The sequence below is a fragment of the Excalfactoria chinensis genome, chromosome 6 (assembly GCF_039878825.1).
Source record: "Excalfactoria chinensis isolate bCotChi1 chromosome 6, bCotChi1.hap2, whole genome shotgun sequence".
In the NCBI taxonomy this organism is placed as follows: Eukaryota; Metazoa; Chordata; class Aves; order Galliformes; family Phasianidae; genus Excalfactoria; species Excalfactoria chinensis.
This window is the reverse complement of record NC_092830.1, coordinates 14,178,920-14,200,173: the sequence shown is the minus strand read 5'-3', so window position 1 is coordinate 14,200,173 and position 21,254 is coordinate 14,178,920. Positions and strand designations below refer to the sequence as shown.

The window sequence follows — 21,254 nt, the reverse complement described above, 5'->3', positions numbered from 1 at the left end:
ACACACGCTGAGGGGTCGGCGGCCCGTCGGGTGCTGCTCCGTTCAGCTCCCGGCGTCGGCTGGGGAAGGGAGATGGGAAAGCCGGGCTGCTGGCTTCCCCTCGGTTGTATGGCTGCGGCAAAGCCGTGCAAGGTTCAGATTGGCCCGGAGCGAGGGACGGAGGAGGGAGCGGTACGCGGTACCGGCTCTGCAGCCTCGGAAGTGACGAGCGGGCTCCTCCTGCCGCTGGGGGAGCATAAGTGGGGCCGCGCTGGAGGCAGGGCGCGATAGGGAGCGCGGGGCAAAGGCCGGGAAGCGCTGCGGCAATGCAGGTCCCCGTTTTCACGGTTGACGCCTTTACGAGCCGGCCGTTTTGTGGAAACCCCGCGGCGGTTTGTCTGCTCGAAAATGTAAGTTTAAAAAAGAAACGAACAGCACTTTATTGAGGCGCTGCAGCGGCGGTGTTCGCCGTGCTTGACCCGAGCTCTGGAGAATGAGGTTGCCTTGGGCTGCTGCAGTGATAACGGGTACTGCTTATCGCTTTCCTTTCGAATGAGATGGGTTTTTGTTTGTTTGTTTCCTGCGGAAGAGAAAGGAGACACGTCAGTCCTGTGACTGAGTCACTGCGTCCTGTGACAGCCAGCTTTTACTGCAGGTTGCACGGCGCTTGTGCTGCATCCGAATGCAGTCCCTCTTGTGAAGGTTCTGAGCAGATGGTGCTAATTCATTCACTACCCCCAGAACCAGTTATTAGACCAGGTTAGAAACGTATGTGCCTGGTCTTATTTGTGTGGTATCACTTGATGAAAACTTTCAGAATGGGGAAGTAAATGGAGCAGTCTGTTAGTCACATTGGCCCTCTGGATCCTACCCAGCTATTCCTGATCCCCAGCAGATCTCATACCGCGTATCACGCTTACCAAGGCAGCAAAGCTGGCACAGAGCATCTCACTTCAGTGCTGCTTTTTGCTATGTAATATCTGAACACACTCTCTCTGAATGCACTTACCTTAAACTGGTAGACTTCTAATTGTGCTTTTATGTTAGTTTTACTTGACGACGTTAATACGTTCAGAAGGTGATTTCTGTATTGCCTATGGCATTTGAGGTTTTAACGTTTCCTCTACAGACTAGAGGCTTCAGGGTCACTAAAGCTGAAGTTCTAATTAATGTTATTCTGAGCTCCAAGAACATATGGAGCAGTAAGCACTGCTTCTGTTCTCTGTTCCTTTCCAAGCCTCAACAGCTGCTTTAGCAGGAATGGTGATGCAAACCCTTCCCGAGCTTCAGAAGTGCCACATGATGGCAGTATTTCAATAAAATTCTATTAATCTCAGCAAAATGTTGGCTGCTCTTTGTTCTGATTTGGTATTTTTGTAGCAGTGCTTTCCTGGGGTAAAGGAGAGACTGTAAAAGGTCAGAATGTTGTCTCAGTGTATAGATTTCACCACGGAAGGATTGGTCTGCTATGCCTGTCACTAACTGTTCTGTATCAATAACATGGGATCGTTGGTTCAAAGCATTAAGGTCATTAAGGGAAAAAAGTCAAGTTAGCAGAGCGAAGTTCAGTCCATCCGAGGTTGAATTTGACTGGTCCACTAAGTACATTTTGTTATACATGTTAGCGTTTATAGACCAGACTCTCGAACCTGGCCAGTCTGTGTGACCAGAAAGGGACAAGAGTGAAGTAACAGCTTCTCCTGTCGCTACACCTCATGTGCCCTCCCACCAGCGCAGCGAGCTCCAGCACGTTTCTTCCTTCAGTTCAGTTTCTCATTCCTACTTTTACTGACTTAGCATGTTGTTCCTGTTGCTCAATGAGTAACCTTGAGGGTACAGCAGTAAGTGCTGATAAACTGCCTTGGCCATTGCCCTTGGTGTTGCAGCATTCCGCCTGCTAGCATGGGTTTCTCAGAGTGGAAAAAGGAGAGTTGTAGCTATTTTTAGGTTGTTTGCAATGTCTTCTTGTTGTGCCTTTAATCAAAATGGAAGATATGTTCCTCCTGGAATGTCTGACTTTAGCATTTTGTAACTATCCCCCATGTCGTTCAGGGATTTGTGAGCTTACAGACCAGCTGTGGGAAATGCCCATGTTACCACAGTGACTGAACTACTAGTTAGACTATTTTATGCTGCAAGGTTATTTTTTTTTATTTTTTTTTTCATCAAACTATGTTGAACTACAAATGAATCTGCTTTAGTGTAGCACAAAAATGAGGTGACTGAATTGATTTGAAAGCAAGTTTGATTCTGCTTTTTTTTTTTTTTTTATTATGGGCTGCTTTTAAATGGGTTTGTCGTGTCATTGTTAGGACTTGGATGAAGATTTGCACCAAAGAATCGCAACAGAAATGAACCTTTCAGAAACTGCCTTCATCAGAAAGCTGCGCCCTACGGATGACTTTACCAAAAGTGAGTGGCTCTGTTTACCCTCCAGAGCCTCAGAAAAAGCAGGGAGAAACTATGGGTACATTTATAAGGAATGTTGCTAATGCATAAGACAGCAAAAGAAAAATTGCGGAGTTGTAATACATCTTTTAATAATAATATTAAGCCTTTTGCACGTAGATTCATTTATTCAGCTTTTCCAATTCGTTTTACAGTACACAAACATTACTCATAAATCCCATCATTTGTTTTAGTGCCTTTTGCGAAATAAGCAGGTTGTGTACAGAAAGTCTCCTGAAAGTGCTATGCAAAGGTCCTGCTGTTGATACTTATGTTCCTGCTAATTATCTCCTGAGATAATTCTGTTGTACAAGCAGGAGAATAGAGGCACAAAGCTTATTCTATACATGAAGGTCTGCAAAGGGAGTAGAATCTGGCTTGGCTGTTCAATCATCTCTTATTGGAGGTTACCACAAAGTCTCAGAAACTGTGGAGGTGGTCCTGGAACAAACAGGTTTCCAGCAAAACTGAGGAACCTGAAATTGCACACAGAATTGCTTGCTGGAGTAGTTCTCAGCTGAATCAGCTTGTCGAACCTGCTCACTTTGCAGCCATGGCTATAGCCTGATGTTCCATTTTAGGTTAAGGTACTGTATTAGCTCACTCTCTTAGATTCTATTTTTGAAACAACTAATAGGAATAGGATTTTTAGTAAGATGAAGGCTTAGCACACTTTTGTCTTTTGCCACTACCAACTGGTGGCTTAAGCAAAGTGATTTATGACTGATGTAGCTGTGGTGTGGATTCCACTATGCCAGCAAAACCCTTGGTATGCCTTGTTTCACTCATGCGGATAAGGGTTTGTTTTTATGCTTTTAAGCAGAGAGCTTTCCCTGATGAGTGAATTCTTTGCTCTTGCAACAAAGTAGCTTTCCTCTGTGAGGAGTAGACACCAGCTGCAGAAGGGTCTGAGAGCAAATAGCTATTCCAAAAAGCAATACAAGGAGAGTTGTAGGGGCCTTTGAGACCAAGACTGATTATATCATGAGTTTTGATTGACTGAAATGTCATTAATTCAAAGAAAATGTAGAAATAAATTTAAAAGAAAAAAAAAAACACAATTCCACTTAAAAAAAAAAACCTTTATTTTTAAGGTTCCTGCTTTGGACTCCGATGGTTCACCCCAGCCAATGAAGTTCCTCTCTGTGGTCATGCTACACTTGCCTCAGCTGCTGTTTTATTTCACATAAAAAGTAGGCTTACAAGCTATTTGTTATTACAGTAGATGTCATGAAAATTGTTTCTAATTAAGAAAATCTCCTTTTTTTGTACAATGAAGCCTTCAGAACATTTAGAGAACAAGTGTGGAGATACCTCAGGTATTTTATTTTACCAGCTGCTGTCAGGCTGTAGTCTTATGCCTGCACTTGTTCTGATGCCCCACTCTCTCCCTAAAGAACAGTGCTGAGTATACAAATGTCATCTGGGAATTTTGCCTTGCAATACAAGTTTACTGTAATTCTTAGATTTTTAGCTGCATCACTTTTTTGAACATACTGGGTTACTTTAAGAGCTATTATAATTAATTTCAAATTCTTATGTTTGATGCTGTTGCAATGTTCTGTCTCTAGAAAACCCAAACTCAGTTCTTACTTTTGTGACCCTGAGCGGGGAACTGAAAACAAGACAAGAGAAGGACCATATTGTGCTGGACTTACCGCTTTACTCAACCTACCCACAGGTTAGGCAGAGTTTTATTCATAAAAGGCTTTCAAGGAAAGTGTAGATTTGCTTGTATGTGTGCTTGAATATATATCTACATATTTTTACTTGGGTAGATATATTCATATAAGCACTCCATGTTCCACAGTTGTTTTTTGTTTTGTTCTTCCTTTAGGGACTTCAGGAAGTAGAAGAATTAATAAAGGTAAATAACAGATTTTCTCTTAGAAATGCATTTAAATGAGCTATAGTTACGTATTAGAATGGCTGGAAAGTGGTAAATTCACGTTGCTTGAGGTACGCTGCACAGAGATGGACAAAACAGAAAGCTCCGAGCCCTGTTGTTCAGGAGATGAAATTCTCCAATATGCTGCAGTTAAACTTTGCCTTCTGCTGGCTGGAATGTCAGTATTTCATGGGCACTTTCAGCCTGCTGTATGCGTGTGAGGGCAGTCCAGTGTCCTTGCCCTGTTCTTAGTCCCTGGATTTCTTTCCAAGTTGACACACACAGAGCTCTCAGCACCTACTCATACCCAGTCATGCATGTAGTGCATTTGTTTTTCTTGCTTGTCACATACTGGAGGGTTGCACGAAGGACACTGCATAAGCCCTATTCTAGTGGAGGTTTTGTTGTTGTAGGAAAACTGTAAGTAAATATTTTATTTTCTAGTGACAATCTTTGTTTCTCTAACTATATTTTTTGCACCAGGTTGCCACTGGTGACATGATTGTTCAAGATCTCCGTTATTCTCCTGACACAAAGAAACTCCTGGTCCGCCTCAGTGATGCTTATGAAAGGTACCTGGTACTATTTTGAAGCAGGTGTTCAGAAACCGATGCCTTTTGTTTAGCCACTGTTGTTTACATGCACGGCTCACTTATCTATTTTTGAAACAGGCGGAGATTGAAAACACAAATTTAAACTTCCACCTTAAATAATTCTTTAATCTTCCCTGTGAGCTTAAGGAATTGGCAAAGCTAAACAAGATTAGTTGGAAAACTGTCTTCAAGAAAGGGAGGTGTAGGAAACAGTTTTCATAGTGGTGTCTTTTTGCCAATCCTCTGAGTCAAAAGTGGGCTGAACAGGAAACTGGGGGTCTTGTTTCCCAGCTGAAGAAGTATTAGTTGCACAGCTGTACAGGTGCACTTAGTGAGACAGGGTGTGCTGACAGAATGCTGTGGGTTCATATGCCCGGCTGATTAATCTGCTTACACATACTTTACAGCATCATAAGTAGCTTTACAGAGGAAATTCCAATTCAAGTCATTTTGCAGCATTTGTTAATCTTGGAGACCTGAATTGCATTGTTAAGCATGACTTGTATACATATTGTCTGCATTTGACTTCTTTAATCAGGTCAAATTGCAATTGTTTTTACTTGAAGTTTGGCCTAACTACTGGCTATAGCATGAGCTAATGGGCAAATAACAAATATTCTCAGCTGAGTACTCAGCATTTTTACTCTTCCAAAGTGTCATTTTTTAGGGAAGTATCTGCAACTTACGGAATTGAGCCAGTTGTAGAGTGCCTTAGAATTCTCTGATCTGAGTAGTATTAACTGTTTGCTTATTCAGAAAGTAGGTGGAATGCTTATTTTTTGCATTCTATAGTGATGAAATGTTTTTTTTTTGTTTGTTTGTTTTTTCCTGTGATGAAAATGCTAAAATGAAAGTGTGTGTTTTTGGAGGCTCTATTCTTGGGCACTCTGTTTTCACAATTAGATAGGAAATGCATGGTTTCTCGCTAGTACTGTATGCGTTCTGGGCAGTCTTATGTCAAGTGATGTTGGGAGAACAATGCTAGGGATCTTCCTACTCTAACACTACTGTGGCCATTTTGAGAGTTCAGGGAAGACAATTTCATGCTTTTCTGATACCTTTCAAAACTTAAATTCATGTTAATTTTAATTCTGTAATTAAATTCAAGGTCTGCGCTGGAAGAACTGCAAGTGAGCGCACAGCGTTTTCTGTCAGCTGAAAAAACTGGAAAAGTGAAAGGACTCATACTCACTCTGAAGGGAAAGTCCAATGGAAAAGACAAAGGCCATGATTTTTACTCCAGATATTTTGCACCTTGGTACGGCGTGCTGGAAGACCCTGTTACAGGTGTGTGAGAACATGCATGGTGAATGACTCAGACTTGTTTCAGTGTAAAGGTGTTTATTAAACTGGATTAATGTGCCTTTATACATCAAATAAAAATGTACTTTATTAGAAAAGATACTGTGGACAGCAGGAAAACTTTCATTATCGATTCCAAACTCATTCAGAAAAATTCAGCTTCTTGCTGTCATCAGTCCAGATATTCCTGCCTCTTTTTTCATAACTTTTTCCTGATGTATTACAATTAGAGAATAGCAAAAGACTACTGTGCAGTTCAGCAGGTACTACAGAAGAAGTTCGCATATGCTTCTGTCATGGTTTTGTATTTGTGGTGATTCAGCTGAGATCTCCTCTATTCTTTATTGTGGATGTTCTCAGTCCTATGAGAAATACGAACTTAGCTAGTTATAGTTTTAGAGGCTGAAATTCTAGTTCTCTGACTGTTTCTTTTATGTTCTGTGATAATGTTTGCTGCAGAATAAGGTACTGTTATTTGCTTAGATACAAGGTAATCACAGATTAATTATTAGTCTGCTGAGAACTTGATAAAAAAGGCACATTTTTTGCTGAATAAAAAACATTCTTTATTGGAGTGGTGGTGGTTGTACTTCTAGCACTTCTAGCTGAAGGTTTTATGAGGAAATATAAGCCACGTGTTTCAGTTATTTCTTAAACTTCCACTCCTGCTTTTCTGTTACAGCCAGGAGGCAGATTGGTGGATGTATCTGACTTGTTGATTATTCTTATATAGGAAAAGCTGGATGTTTTCTGAACCTTTTTGATTCTAGGCTCATTATAGCTCATAGCTGCTTGTCTTGCATCTGTAAATCTTTTTATAGAAACAACCTCTCCACTGTATTGCTGAGTTATACTTTTAACAGTGTTATGACTTTGTATTACCTTTCTTCTGGAAAAATTCCTTAATCATTGTATGTCCTGGTGTCCCTGAGCCCCGATAACAACACTTGTTTTGCATCTGGGTTTTCAACAGAACATCTTTGCTCTTGTCACCTGATATGCACTGAAACAACATGAATCTGAGAAGTTATTCTAGGGTTTTAAGATGGCCTTTGGGATGCAATAAGTTGGTTTTCCAGAGGCTGTAGCAAGACCTCAAAAGTCCTGATACTTAATGGTATCAAGACTACAGGAAAGACAAACAGTTTTGTTTGTGAAAACTGTTAGGAGAGGGAATTCTTTCTTTCTCCATAGTGACATCTATCCACCTGTTCCTAGTCTTAAAAAATATCCAAACATTCATTCAGTTTTTTTTCTCGTGGGTATTTATTTGTTCCACTGACTAAAATACTGTTTAAATGAATAATGTTACTGAGTTTTAATGTTTTGAAATTCAGTTATTAGGAAAGCTCACTTGTTTACCAGAAGTCGATACTTGGGCTCAAATGTTTTAATTTGTATTACCTGTTAATCCTGAGGCTAATTATGAAGCCCTTAGGCAAAATCAGAGGATGAGGAAGTAATACTGCTTGACTGTAAATAAACGAAATGCAGGAGCCTTAAGTTCTGTTTGCTTTGCAAAATTGTAAGCATTTTTACTCTTAAGTACACACATGGGACATTCAATTTGTGTATGGAATTTGCATTTTGAACATAACCTCTATAAAATAGTAACGCTCTATAAAATAGTGATTCTAAGTCTGTACTTTTTGTTCCAATTTCTTTTAAGGATCTGCCCATGCTGTTTTAAGCAGCTACTGGTCAGAGCAGCTGGGAAAGAAAGAAATGCTTGGTAAGAGGAATTGTTTTCTTGTAATGCTGTTCATCTATTTAAAAAAATAATAATAATACATATTTACTGCAATCCAAAGTATTGCAATAACTCCTTATCTATTTCTCAACTTGAACAGTAAAATTGTGCCTGGGAGGTAATCCTTAAGAAACTGCTTTCCTTCCTATATTATGCCAACAGGGAATCTGAAGTGTGTGGATCATAACTCTGTGGTTGGTTTTTGCTCTCAACTTTTGTATTTTTACTGTTATGACCTTTTATCATGACTGAAGAGTGGTGAGCTTTAGTTGGTGTTCACTGTATGGTTTGAGTTGGACTTCGCTCCTTGCTCCTTATGGCTTGTTTTTTCTTATTGGGAAGAGGAATCAGTCAGTATGATCATTTATAATGTATATACTTCCCAGTGCAATTTAGAATCATGGAATCACAGAATTTCGTGAGTTGGATAGGAGCCCTAAGGATCACTGAGTCCAGCTCCTAAACAGTGTTTTCCTTTCCGCTCGCGTTTATGTTGAGATGGAAAAAATATGATTCTGATTCTCATTTAGGGATTTTTAGAGGGAAATTACTCAGGATTAATCTCTTCAGTGAGTTCTTTAGGAAACTCATGATTTAAAATAGCTAGTACTTTTTTATAGCTAGATAAGAAGAGATGGTACATTCGGATTGCACTTAAGGGATGTACTTTATGGTACAGTTTTTTCTTCTGTACGAAGATTGGTTTTCTTACGATGATGATGTTTTACATGGTAGCAGGAATGGATGTAATAAAAGGTAGTCAATTCAGATGTATCTAACATTAAGTATTTAAATGGAGACAAGGTGCATAGGCACTGGCAACTTCATTTGCTTGTGACAAGTATGATTTGCAGTTCTACTTTTGAAATGACCAGATCTTAAGTGAAAGAGCAGATTTGTTACTGATAATTGTTTTGTCTTTGGAAAAGATAGGCGTAGTAGATCACATGTTTACTGTTAAGCAGATGACACCATGATGGGGGAAGAAAACCTGGGAGAAATGGTTACACTTAAGAAGACTAGATAGAGAAGCACTGAGTGCCCCTTCACTTCTCACATTTCGGTTGCTTTGCTGGAAAGTGGAAGAACAGAAGCAGTGTGAAATACCCCCACAACCCTCTGGTTCCCTTGGAGGGTGGTGATGGTGGTTGTAGAAATACTATTCTTTTGGGATTGTTACTGAAGACATGATTCTTGTCACTTAGTCTAAAACAGAGATTGGATCCTTAATAGGATTCCTTGTTCCCTAAAGTAAGTGCCTTTTACAACAAACAGCTACCTTGAATAGAATCTTTCCTATATTTAGCCAAATGAGTCTGAGACCAAACGTTTTTTGAGACTGATAAGCTTAGGTTTGATTGGTTAGATTTATATCTTATTATATACAAAGACACATTAGTTTTATTTTCTGTTTCGCTACTTGAGGACAAATCACCAGTGAAGATTATACCTATGATTAGTAATGCAACTGTATATCAACCTATTATGATTTCTTAATAAGAATGAAAGTGTATGCATTTTGTATAAGATTAATACAGCAGCAGCAAATACATATTCTGGTATTGCAGGTTACTAAAAATCTCTCACTAGTAAAATAACAAATATGCTTACTGTTGGTTGCCTACATCTGCACATATATTTAGAACGTTACTGGTAGTGAGTGCTGTCAAACCAGTCCCAGAAGTGGGTGTCAAATAGACCTCAGACGGGTCTAAATAAGAAGAGATTGACCCCCCCCACAAGTGGGACAGTATAAGTTATAGACAGAGTCTCACTTCAAAGATGATCTGTGTCATGGGCTTTTGGAGTCATTCCCAGCAAAAATTTGGTCTGTTTAGGAAATCTAGGAAAAGGACAAGTTTGTGCAATACAGGAACTTCTCAGAGAGGCTCTATTTTGCTTAGAAAATAAGAGATTTTAATGTCACAGACACAGGGTTGTGTAGGACACCACATCTTTAGAGTGTACAGTGCTGCTAGCTTTTTTCACCTGAGACAGCTAGTATAGCTAGCATGATGCTGCCTGTTCTCTCTGATAACATTTTACTTTTTCCCCACCACTTTCTTTTCTTTTGGCTAAAGTGTCTGATACCAGTTGCTGGTTCCTACTGTCTCAGGTTGTTTTCCTGTTTCTCCTGACAATAATTTGCATTTACAGTTCCTTATTTTTCCATTATGGATGGCTTTTTCAGGATGTCCGCAGTTCTGAGGCATTCAGTCTCAGTAAAGCCAGCTGTGCCTTTCTAGGAGTGCTCCTGGCTCACAAGCCTTGTTCTCAGGCTGGCTGTCAGTATTTTAATAGACAAATAGTCCTTTCTCACTGCTGCCGTCAATGCCTTCAGTCTTTTTTATTTTTTTGGTGTGTGTGTGATGGAAATAATACAAAACAGATTTAAAGGGGACAAATTCATATGACATCTTATCAACCTGTGCTTTTTACATGTGTTCAGAAAAAACTTTTCCTTCCGTGTGCGTGGAAGATTACCAGGTATTACTGGAGTGAATTACATTTGTGATGTGATTATTTAGAAAAGCTGGTGGCAGTCAAGATAATGTACCACCGAAGGTTAATAAGTAAAAGCATCTTTTGACTATTTAGAAACTTCTGTGGTGCCTCTGCAATATCTTTTGTTGCAAGAATGAAGGTTTTCTTCCATTTAAAATTGAAAGTCTTCTAGTTCCGAAATAGATGAGATATGAAATTGTATACGAAAAAAAAAGAGGAACATTAAATTTATTATCAGCTCTTTCTGGGTATTGTGACCTCTAGGAGGAGGTCAGCTACATCTCTGCTGAAGTATCAGACATAATATCCTGTGTCTGGGTTCTCTTCCTATCTTTATTAAACCGAACTGTCAAACAACAGCCACTCCCATTAACTACAAAGAGATTTTCCAGTCTTTTTACCAGGTGAGATGCTTCACTCATTTTTCCTTTTATATATATTTTGTGAAGAAATGGCTTCATGGAAGAATAAATCTATCTTAGCTATGTTTTTTTCTTGTTCAAAGATTCATGAAGTAGAGAGTTCTGCACAGTTACAATCATAGTTTTTAAATTATGAAATTAACTGGAAAGATAGATTTGATAGAATTCACTGTTGTTTTAGAATGTATTCTTTTTCACATATCATTTACATGTAGTCTTGAGCAAAATCTTTGTGATATTCTTCCCCTTTTATTTGGCAGGTTTCTTTAAAAATAAAACAAAATACAGCAAAATCAAATTAATAAGCCTGCCATGAAACAGACAGCATTGGTTTCACATTTGAAGGAGGAAAAGCAGAATCCAACCAACCTCTAAGATTAGAAATAATTTAGTTGGTAATTCTATAAATAGAAAAGACCAGGAAGCATCCACAGCAGTCATATAGCTCCTATTTGCACTGTTTTGGTGGCCTTTGCTTTGTCTGAGATATGATATTCTTATATAAGTAAGAGTTTTCTTGTCATCTGTGGCTAAGAAATGGTCTGACAGTGTACAGTATATATACCATCTGTTAGAGATCTCGTGCACTGCCGTGATCTGAATACAATCTCTACCCAGTTACAAATTAGGATACCACGTTCCCTTTAGCTTTGAACAACTTTTGCAGTTGGAATTTCATTAAGTAGAGAGACTCTGAACATCAGGGAATTGCCATCCATTTGCAGCCTTTTACAAAAATAAAACAGTATGAAACTCTAACCTTTGCCAGATGCCATCCTAACCAGGCCGCTCTCTGATCAAGTAGTTATGCAACTAACATTGGACTGAAACAAGACTGCAGACTCAGCATGCTAAGCATTATCTTCTCAACTGAATATGACTATAAACAGTTTCATTAAAAAAATTAGATTTGTGATTATAAATCAGTGGAAAGCTTTTATCAGTAAATTTTATCCAAGTGTATCAAATGATATATCAAGGATTATATAAATCCTGAAGTTATATAAATTCGTTCCTGTCTATGTAAGACTTCTGTCTCAGTTTGTGACAGCTGAAGCAGCATCTATGTCTCTTTGCAGACTTTTTCTGCCGGTTACTTCAGCTCTACTTACTCATTAACCAAACGTGTTCTTTGAACCTAGTGTCTAGTTCTAGTTCACTACCTATGGAGTGTTTCTTTCCTCTTATGCTGATAATATTCTTCCTTCTTGGCTAGGGAAATGGTCTATCCAACAAATGGGTGTGTATTAAGGCATATTTAGTTGTACAAAGAAGACTTAGTTCATTATATCCCAGTAAACTGCCATCCTTCATTACTTGCTATTACATGCCACTTTGTTAAGACCCTATGTCAAATTCTAGTCTGAGGTAGTCAGTTAATCTTCATCTGTAAAGCATAGAAGCAGAGAATTATTTGAGTTGAAAGGGAGCTTGAAAGTCCATCTGGTCCAACTCTCCTGGGATGAGCAGGGACATCGACAGCTAGATCAGGTTGAATAGGACCAGAATAAGCACCCACAGAACAGAATCATTGACTCTGGCATCAGTTAGAGGTGCATCAATAAGATATGGTAGGAGACTGCTGAGGAAATTCATAGAATCATTTGAGTTGGAAAGACAATGTTCCCAGATTGTCCCTGGTACAGTGATTGCCCAGTTGATGCTTGCTTTCAGGAGACAGAGGATACGTTAGCCTGAATTTTCATGCATTTTATAAAAATTGAGTTGTAATACTAACATTTTAACTCTAGATTCGTGTTATTCTTGTTTCCATTTAGCTTTTCAATGTTCTCGACGTGGAGGAGAGTTGAAGATTTCACTTCATGATAATGGAAGAGTTGAAATTGCGGGGCAATTTGCTATTGTATTAAAAGGAAACTTGACTTTATGAAGAAACTGACACTAACAGTGTCATGTATCACACCATTACATTACTCATATTGTGTTGATTATATCTTAGTTTTAGGCAGTGAACTACTGCTGTCCTCTATAATCTTTGATTACTTACTGTCCATTCTTAAAAGTTCCTTGAAAATGTTCACTTTCAATCTTGAAGACCCCTGATATCGTTTCCTTAATTTTCATCTCAGGATTTCCTGTGTAAACTGATCTCAGAAACTGTCCAAGGACAGCCCTCTTATTTTTCTGCTCTTAAATAATTCTCTTTTTTTCCACATTAAAAGCCACTTGATCTCCTGGATTGATTTATAAACTTCTTTATGTGACAAAACAATCAAACTGACTATAATCAGCTTCCTTTCCCTGCCACATTTGAGATGATTCTTATGTTTATTGATTTGCTTGAATTAAAACCTAAAGAAAATACAAAAGGTTTAGAAATGTAGCTCTTTTATGAACAGTACTTTTCATGTGTCGATGTTATTGCTGTGACTTACAGTACTTTTGCTTATTCAGCACTTCATATTTACAACAAATTTAAGAGATTGACATAGTGATACCCTGAGGACTGTTAAAAAACTGAAAAAAAGAAGTTGTTATTGATTACTATAATGTCGGTTACTTTTGAAGGACCAATGATTTACTCCTAAATTAAAAGTTTCTTCTCTAATGTTCTGCATTGAACATGCTGCTTCAACTTTTTCCCTTATTGTTCTTATCTTTCTCTGGGTTTTATTAGGAATATGTGAAGTAACTGAGTTACTTCAGCTGAAATTCTGTTTTCCTTTTCAGGTCACTTTTTTCCTAAACTTGGTATTAATTCCTTAATAGAATCCAATCCCCTTTTAAGGCGGGTTCCCTACAGTGTCTTGCACAGGAAAGCATCCATGTGGGTTTTGATTACCTTCACTGAAGGACATTCCACAACCTCTCTGGACAGCCTGTTCCAGTGCTTTGTCATCCTCATGGTAACAAAGTTCTTTGTCACATTCAGATGGAGCTTCAGATGTTCCAGTTTGTGCCCATTGCTTCTAGTCCTATTGCTGGGCATCGCTGAAAAATAAAGAATCATGTTTCTTGACTTCAGAGGTGTTGTCACAGTGTGGGAACAGTTGAATCTTATGTACAGTCCTTCATAAATGCTGAGGATCGTAGCTGTGCCAAATTATTGTAGTTTCAGCTATTTTGAATTTCAACACAACTTTTAACTCACAGAAGCCCAAGTATCTGGGGGCACATAACAACTTGAAAATCCGAGGACTTATTTAAAACATAAGTTCCTTGTTATTGTCGCTGTAGAGGGCTTATTGAGTACATGATTTAAATGCACCACAAAGCTTAAGAAATAGGCGGCAAGAAATCTCCACATTGAAATGTATGTTCTTCTTTATTCAGGCTAGCTGAAGTTCAGGGACCTGATGTACAATCTATAAACATGGAATCATTGGAGGCAAGGAGCTGCAGTGGAGGCAGCTCAACATCAGTGTTGCAGTGGCATATTTTGCAGTCACCTTGACCTTGTCTTCTCATAAAGCAAATCACCTCTTTCCATTTAGTGCCTTAGACCTGCTTGAGCCCCTCTGCAAGCTTGTTTTGCTGCATTTGCTCCTTTAGTCTGGTTTATAAAAGCGTGAGTCTAGTCCATTGTCTGAGATGCTTTCAAAAAAACAACAACCCACCTCTTTAAGAATATAAATGATCTAAAAAAGCAATTATTGTTCATCTGTTGACATTTAACAAATAGTACTTTTTTTTCTTTCTTTTTTTTTTTCACTTTCCCAGGGGGGCTAATAATGAACAAAGGCTGGGAAATTTTATATATCTCTGCTATCTAAATTTCCTGACTAAATGAATAAACTTGCTGCTTAATGCATTTTTTTTAATGGTTTACTACTACTTAGTCTCTTTCAGTTCTGGATAGAAAAATCACCGGAGCTCAGGTGGGAAACTATGCAGTAATGTGTTTTTAATCAACAGATTAGTTAATCAGCCATGATTAATTAATGATGAATTAATTATACCTTATTGTGCAGTTCTGCTGCCTAAATTGAGCTTTAAAGGAGTTATTTTATTAATCATCATTGTGCTAATTGCAGACACTTACAGAAGGATCGCTAATTAAACATGCAGCCATATGCAAAGCAAGCAAGGCTGCTGAGCGTGGCAAGAAAAAGAGCATTGATTTTCTAAGTAGCAACTTTATTGTAATGAAATATTGTACAGTTGACCTGGTGATCCTAATTACTCACTAAGACTTATTTTAGCACATTGCACATTTTCAGTCAACAGTAAACGAAATTGGTTGTTGGAGCAAATTTTGTCTGATTTTCCTAATGGAAAATATAGGTTGTGTGAACTTCAAACAAAATGAGTTAGAATTTGTGTGGTCTTGTTTCACACTGTCATTCAAAGCTTTTACCTAGTAGTTTTTGCTTGTAGTGTATCGTTAATTAAACTTAAGTGACTTAACTTTGAATGAAGTCCTGCTTGAAAGTTGCTAACTTACCATTGTGCCAAATGTAATGTCCATTGCACTTGATATGAGTATGGAGACTCAACCTTACATGGGTTTTACATCAAAAAGAGGAACAGGGTCTTTAAGCTCAGTTTATTTCTAAGGGCCAAATTCAGCATGGAAAGAGCAGAAAGGAGACATTACTTACAGATGGGTTTCTGTGAAGAAAAGTCATCTTCAGGTTAAGCAGCACCATTTGTAGATCGTTGCAACTCAATAGGGCAAGAATTTCATGGAGATGCCATCATTGTGAACTTCCTTCTTTTTTATGCAAGTTGTTGGGCCTTTCACGTTAATTAAATACAACTTAAAAAACATTTTTGTTGCACCCACTGTATGTTATTATCAAAATTATCAGTGTAAAACTCAAGTGTTTGCTATGCATCTTTCTGACACCGAATCATTACAAGGCACTCCATGTTTTCAATAAAGACCTGGCTGGGTCCAGGAGTAAAGACATGAAAATTTAAGTGTGCATTTGCTCACTTTACTTCATTGTTGTGTGCTTCAGAGGTCCAGCTCATGTAGGAGCTAGGAAAATGTGCATGACTTAGAGGAAGGGAGCAAAATAAGAAAACAATCAATTGAACAATAGAAACCAATAACTCTGCTGCTATAGAAATGAATGTACGGATAAAAGGGAAGAAAGAAAACCAGAAAGCCATTTTTATATGCAGTAAGCCTTTTAATATTTCTTTTTTAAGGATTTGTGAGAATCCTCTGCGTTTCTCCTGTGTTATTTAGGTGAAAATAGACTGCGTATATTAAAAAGTTCTTTCTGAAATGGGATCATTTTGCCAAAAGTTGAAATAGAACATTTCACAAATGTGTGCACAACAAGAGGCTGTAGACAGGAGCCATGTGTTCACAAGGGATAGGAAGGGAAATTAGCAACAGATGAGATGGTTATTTCTGGGAAATGAAAGATTTCTTTGTCTCAGTACTCATTAGAGTGACAGGGAAACATACCAGAAATGGAGGGAACCTTCCCAGAAGAAGAAATGGAAAATAGAAGAAAATCGATGGCGATGATGTATTAAATGAAAATTAAATTAGTTTAATTAAAACCTGAGAAACACCCAAATTAAGCAGTTTGATTCTGACTTCAGGAACTCTTCATTATTTTGTGTTTTCAGAGGAGTAGATTTGTCTCAAAATCATTACCAAACTTAAACAAAAGGACAGAACAAAGAATTTACTTTGCTTGCTGAGTCACTGTCCTTTCTTTAATTACCTTCTCTCCTTATTGCTTCTTCATTTTCCTTTATTTTCCATGTTCACTTCCAAAATGTTGCTGCAGATTCTATCTGTAAGGCTTCAAAAGAATGTGGAAATAAAATAACATATCATCATTCTCAATAGTAGGAATGTGGGAGAAAAATTGACCGGAGGTCATTTGTAGCCTATGATGTTTAGACTTAGCATCTAAAGCAGATTACTACAACTCTGAATTCTATATGTTTCTAAACTCACTGGTTTCTGTATAGAGAAATTAAATTTGATTGTTGTGTTTTTCGCTTATTCATTGGTGGGAGAGAATGTTAACCTGGTTGCAGTGTCCTCAGTCATATATGGTTAAGTTTTATGCACATTCCAAATGTTCTTTGATAGATATATATTTTGTTTGTTTGTTTGGCGATGCTCTCAAACCAAGGAGCCACTTTCCCATACATTATTTTTCTCCTGTTAAAAACTATCGTATGGATAAAATACATTAAGCAAACACAGCACAATTTCAAATGTTTCGGTAAATGAGCAGAAGGAACTTGTCTGTCTCTAGCTGAAGTTAATGATGTTCTGACAGTTTGGATGTTTTGGGAATATCGGCTGAGCAGAATACAGCAGAGCTGGATCAATCTCTGAGGTACAAGAAATCCAGAAACATCAATTTAATCCAGATGTGTTCTCTACTGGCCTATTGCTTGCACATTTTGGATCCAAACCAAAACCGCGTTACTTGAGTGAACATCCAGCCAAGCTCAATTCAGGTGGGAAATTCCACTTGGAATTCTTGAATTTTTATTCTGTTTCAGAAAGTTTTCTTTCTTTGTAAGTACTTATGGCTATAAACTGAAATAGATGATGATTCTGATAATTACTACGTCTCCTTTCTGAACAAAAATCAGTAACTTTTTGAAAACACGTTTGATTGATGCAGGCATTTAATATCACAGTCTCTGTTCTTACTCGTGTTTTTAAGTAGTAACTGCAACTTGCAGCAACCTTGGCAGTTAATAGCATCAATAGATGAAGTCCGCTATTAATACCCGACTGCAGGCATTTTCTCAATAAAGTTACAATTTCAGCAGAAAAAAAAAAAAAAGATTAAAAGGAAACACCTGCTCCTGCAAATTACTCTGCTGCAGGTACCAGCCCAGGAGACTCTGCAGATGGTTCTGTGTTTGCAAACCTGACCTCAGCACCCCTTCATCAATCTCTGACTGATTGATTCTTTCCAAAGTAGAGCACACCATATCCCAGGGTACTAGAAGACACCTTTGCATTAGTCCCAGTCAGAGTACCAACTAATTGGTACTTTTTTACATTTTTAATTTCTTAACAAAGGATATTTTAGGATGAAGGATAAGTTGTCTCCTCGAGCACCAGCACGGACTGAAAGATAGTGAAATCAGACAGGTCCAGAAAGAATTACTGGGAAGTGTACTTCTTCTCTGATTGCTGGGAGTATGTTAAATTGCTGTGTGCCTCAGGATTATGAAATTGACAAAACAAAATAAAGTTGATCACTAAAATAGTACAGTGTGAATTCATACCTTGACAGCCAATGAAAAGAGAGGTCCTCGATTCTGTCTGTTCCTTTTCCCTTTTCCTTTCTTTTCAGGAATCTCACTTCTCTTATTGAAGCCTAAAACTGATTATGCCAATCTTTGCTTAACTGAGACAAACTTTCTCACGTGTGTTACCCAGTGTACGCTTACCTAGAAGCCTTGTACAATTTACTGAGCTCCGTCTAATTGTTTCATCCATTTGTCTTTGTAGAATTCATTAAGTTCTTCCTGAAAAACAAAAAGTACTTTGCATAAAAAAGGATACATGCTTGTGTTCCCTGTGCGGTCTTCCACATACCTATTTTGTGCAAAACTCAGAGGAAGACAGTGAATAATAAATACAGTGGTGTGTTTGGCTTCAGTGATACCAGTAAAATCTGTTTCTTTTTCGTTGAATGTTTCAAATTTTACAGTTTTTTTAATTCTCTGAATGACTGATTTGCATTTAATGGCTTCAAGAAGGCGTGTTCTTTCCCTAAAGAAGACAGACAGAGTAGGGAAACTTAATCTGTGTGCGGTTTGTTGGATTGCTGTCTTGGATTTTTAGGTAATTTTGAGTCTCTTCCGAATTTCATTCATGCATAGATAAAAGGCCGCTGTCTAAGTGACAGCCTCAATGCATTTCACATGAGGTAATATTTCACAAAGTAATCTTTGTATTGAAGCCAGTATGTTGTGATTTAGGTGTAGTAGAAAGACAACTAAATTTAGAACGAAAACGTAAGCTTATGAAGAATCTACTATATTGCTTGGTAAATTGTGTAGGAAATGTTTGCATTTTCTACCATCTTTGCAACCACCATGTTTGCATTTTATTACCATCTTCAAACACTTCTTGAGTTATAAGGAGAAACAAAGTGACACAAACCTTTTTGATTCTTGATGGCATATGAAAAAGACCAGCTGCAGCAGAAATGTGGCTGCCTTACTGCATTTTTTGTGCTAGGAATTAAAGTCCACAAGTAGGTGATGATATATGCAATTAAATGAACACGATTATTCATACATTTCAAAGCACGTATTTTTAAAAGAAGTGGCTGCATATATTATTGTAAAAATCTTTCTTTTATTTGAAATTTCCACTGTGTTACTAATTAAGGCTGAGGAAACTTCCTGAAATTGGAATTTGGATCATTCAAGAGCAATTGCTGGTATAATCTGATATAATGCTGTCATTTGAGATTCTTGGTATCTCTAAAATAGTAAAGAATGAAAAAAAAAACAGCTAGCTCTACAGGAGAACAGTAAACAAATAACAAGCTTTTTTATACTAAATATTCAATCCTTTTTCTGTATCAGTTTGTATTCACTCGTACCTAGTGGGAAACACTGTCCTTTGTGCATTCTCAATCCATCCAGCGTTATATCTGACCAGTTACTACATTGTTCCTCTGTTCACAACTGTCTTCAGTGCTGGCTTTTAAGTATATCCGTCACATTTAATTCATTAGACTTTGGAAACATGACACTGGGGAGATCTGAAAATCTGAAACATCACACGTTACCATGCGCCTCACTACAACATCTTAATCTTTCAGGACTGCATTTCTTTTTGATGGAAAAACCTCTGCGGCGTCCTGCTGTCCATTTGGACAAAAGAGCAGATGTGTTCTATGCGTGAGTGCGTGTGCGCTCATCTGCCTATGGCAGGATACAAAAAACAGAGCTGCAGAAGTTCCTTGTTAAGTTGGAAAGCATTAATTACAACATCAAGCCTTACAGTTAACAGTGTAAACTTTTTTTTAATGGAGTGTGTATTACTTAATTTACATAATAGTTTAATTAAAAAGTCAAAATGTAACAGTAAAGTACCACTAAAAAATGAAACAGGTACTTTTGTATGTGTAAAAAAATACACATATATTCACGCACATCAATTTGTTTTTGTGTTTCCTTTTCTTTCTCTCGTGTTTGTGATTCTTGCCTTCTTTCAGAAAATAAAGATAACTTTCTTTTTATCATTAAAAAAAAGAAGTTTAAAGTAAGTAGAAATATGTTTATGGAAAACAGAAAGATTTTAACATATGCCCTCCCAGAAAAGGTGAATGCTATTCTTTTGTTAGATCAGTCCCAGCCTGATTCACAGTAATGGCATTATGAATTGACAATGACCAAAACTTATTGCTATTTTTAGTTTTGCATATTTGTTTAGTGCCATTAACTGCAGTAGGATTACACATAAACGTGTGGTTAAGCATGCATGGAAACTTAGTATGTGGGAATTCTATTTAGAATTAACATCTTGACTACCAGGCTTTTCTAAAGACAGCACTTAACATGCTAAAACATATTCATGGAATATTTAGTTGATAACTGTGATTATTATGGGTTAGTAAAAGAAATTCAGTCTGCAGTGGTGTATTTTAAAGTGTGTCCTTATACATTATCTAAAACTGTTGATTTACTGAATTGGATTCACTACCTTCAAAATGCTAAGTATCAAAAATATTTGAACCATTACTGAAATAGTTGAACTGATCTTAAAAATAGTTCTGATTCATTGAAAAAGTCACTTGGCTGCTAATTAAAAAGAACACATGTTCTTAAAGTTGTTATTAAATAAGAAGGATTACTATACCTAATGTTTATGAAGCAGCATTTGACACTTCAAGCCTGTGAAACATCACTGTAAATACAATCACTTCCCACTTGTATGGATGTATGTCTTTGAGTGGTTGAATTTTTTTTTGTATTCTTTTCAGTGCAAAACTGAAAGTGATGGATATTTCTAAAAGCCTGGACTGTGTAGTTCTTACTCCAGAAATGCTGTGATGAAATACTCAGAAAACTAACTGTAAGTACATTTTGCGAGTATATGAAGTGAAGAATAATAGACAAAAGTCTCGTTTATTTAACAGCTTTGACCCATTAGGGGCTTTCAAATCATGCATCACTAACTTCAGGCTTGCTCTTGTCAAGCTACTTAAAGATACATGTTAAATCAGGCATTTCATTTTTTTGCCCTCATTCGCTTTTGTTTACCAGCAGGAGACAAAATATTTAATTAGTTTTGGGGCATTTGTAATCTCCCCTGGGCAAGCTCCTGCGACAATGCTGGACGCCACTGCTGAGTTAATTCCTGTCATGCTGGCCCCTCCAGTACAACATATGGGTAACCTATAAGCCTTCAGCAAAAGTTGCAACTGAACTATTAGAGGGGTGGG

At 37.6% G+C, this 21,254-nt stretch overlaps 1 protein-coding gene across 1 annotated transcript; it reads left to right on the top strand.

Annotated features, from left to right (window-relative positions):
- The first annotated feature begins 256 nt into the window (after nt 1–256).
- PBLD (phenazine biosynthesis like protein domain containing) lies at nt 257–13,871 on the top strand. Its single transcript, XM_072339515.1, has 9 exons — nt 257–389; nt 2,292–2,391; nt 3,522–3,620; nt 3,999–4,108; nt 4,265–4,294; nt 4,799–4,887; nt 6,017–6,195; nt 7,880–7,942; nt 12,666–13,871. The coding sequence occupies exons 1-9, from the start codon at nt 306–308 to the stop codon at nt 12,776–12,778; spliced, it is 867 nt and encodes a 288-aa protein (XP_072195616.1). The 5' UTR covers nt 257–305; the 3' UTR covers nt 12,779–13,871.
- Nucleotides 13,872–21,254: the final 7,383 nt, after the last annotated feature.

Excerpts from the sequence above, each read along its gene's own strand:
- PBLD (XM_072339515.1), top strand. The coding sequence starts at position 306 with ATGCAGGTCCCCGTTTTCACGGTTGACGCCTTTACGAGCCGGCCGTTT. Across the intron at positions 390-2,291 it reads CGGTTTGTCTGCTCGAAAAT|GACTTGGATGAAGATTTGCA; the intron begins GTAAGTTTAAAA and ends TGTCATTGTTAG. Across the intron at positions 7,943-12,665 it reads GGGAAAGAAAGAAATGCTTG|CTTTTCAATGTTCTCGACGT; the intron begins GTAAGAGGAATT and ends GTTTCCATTTAG.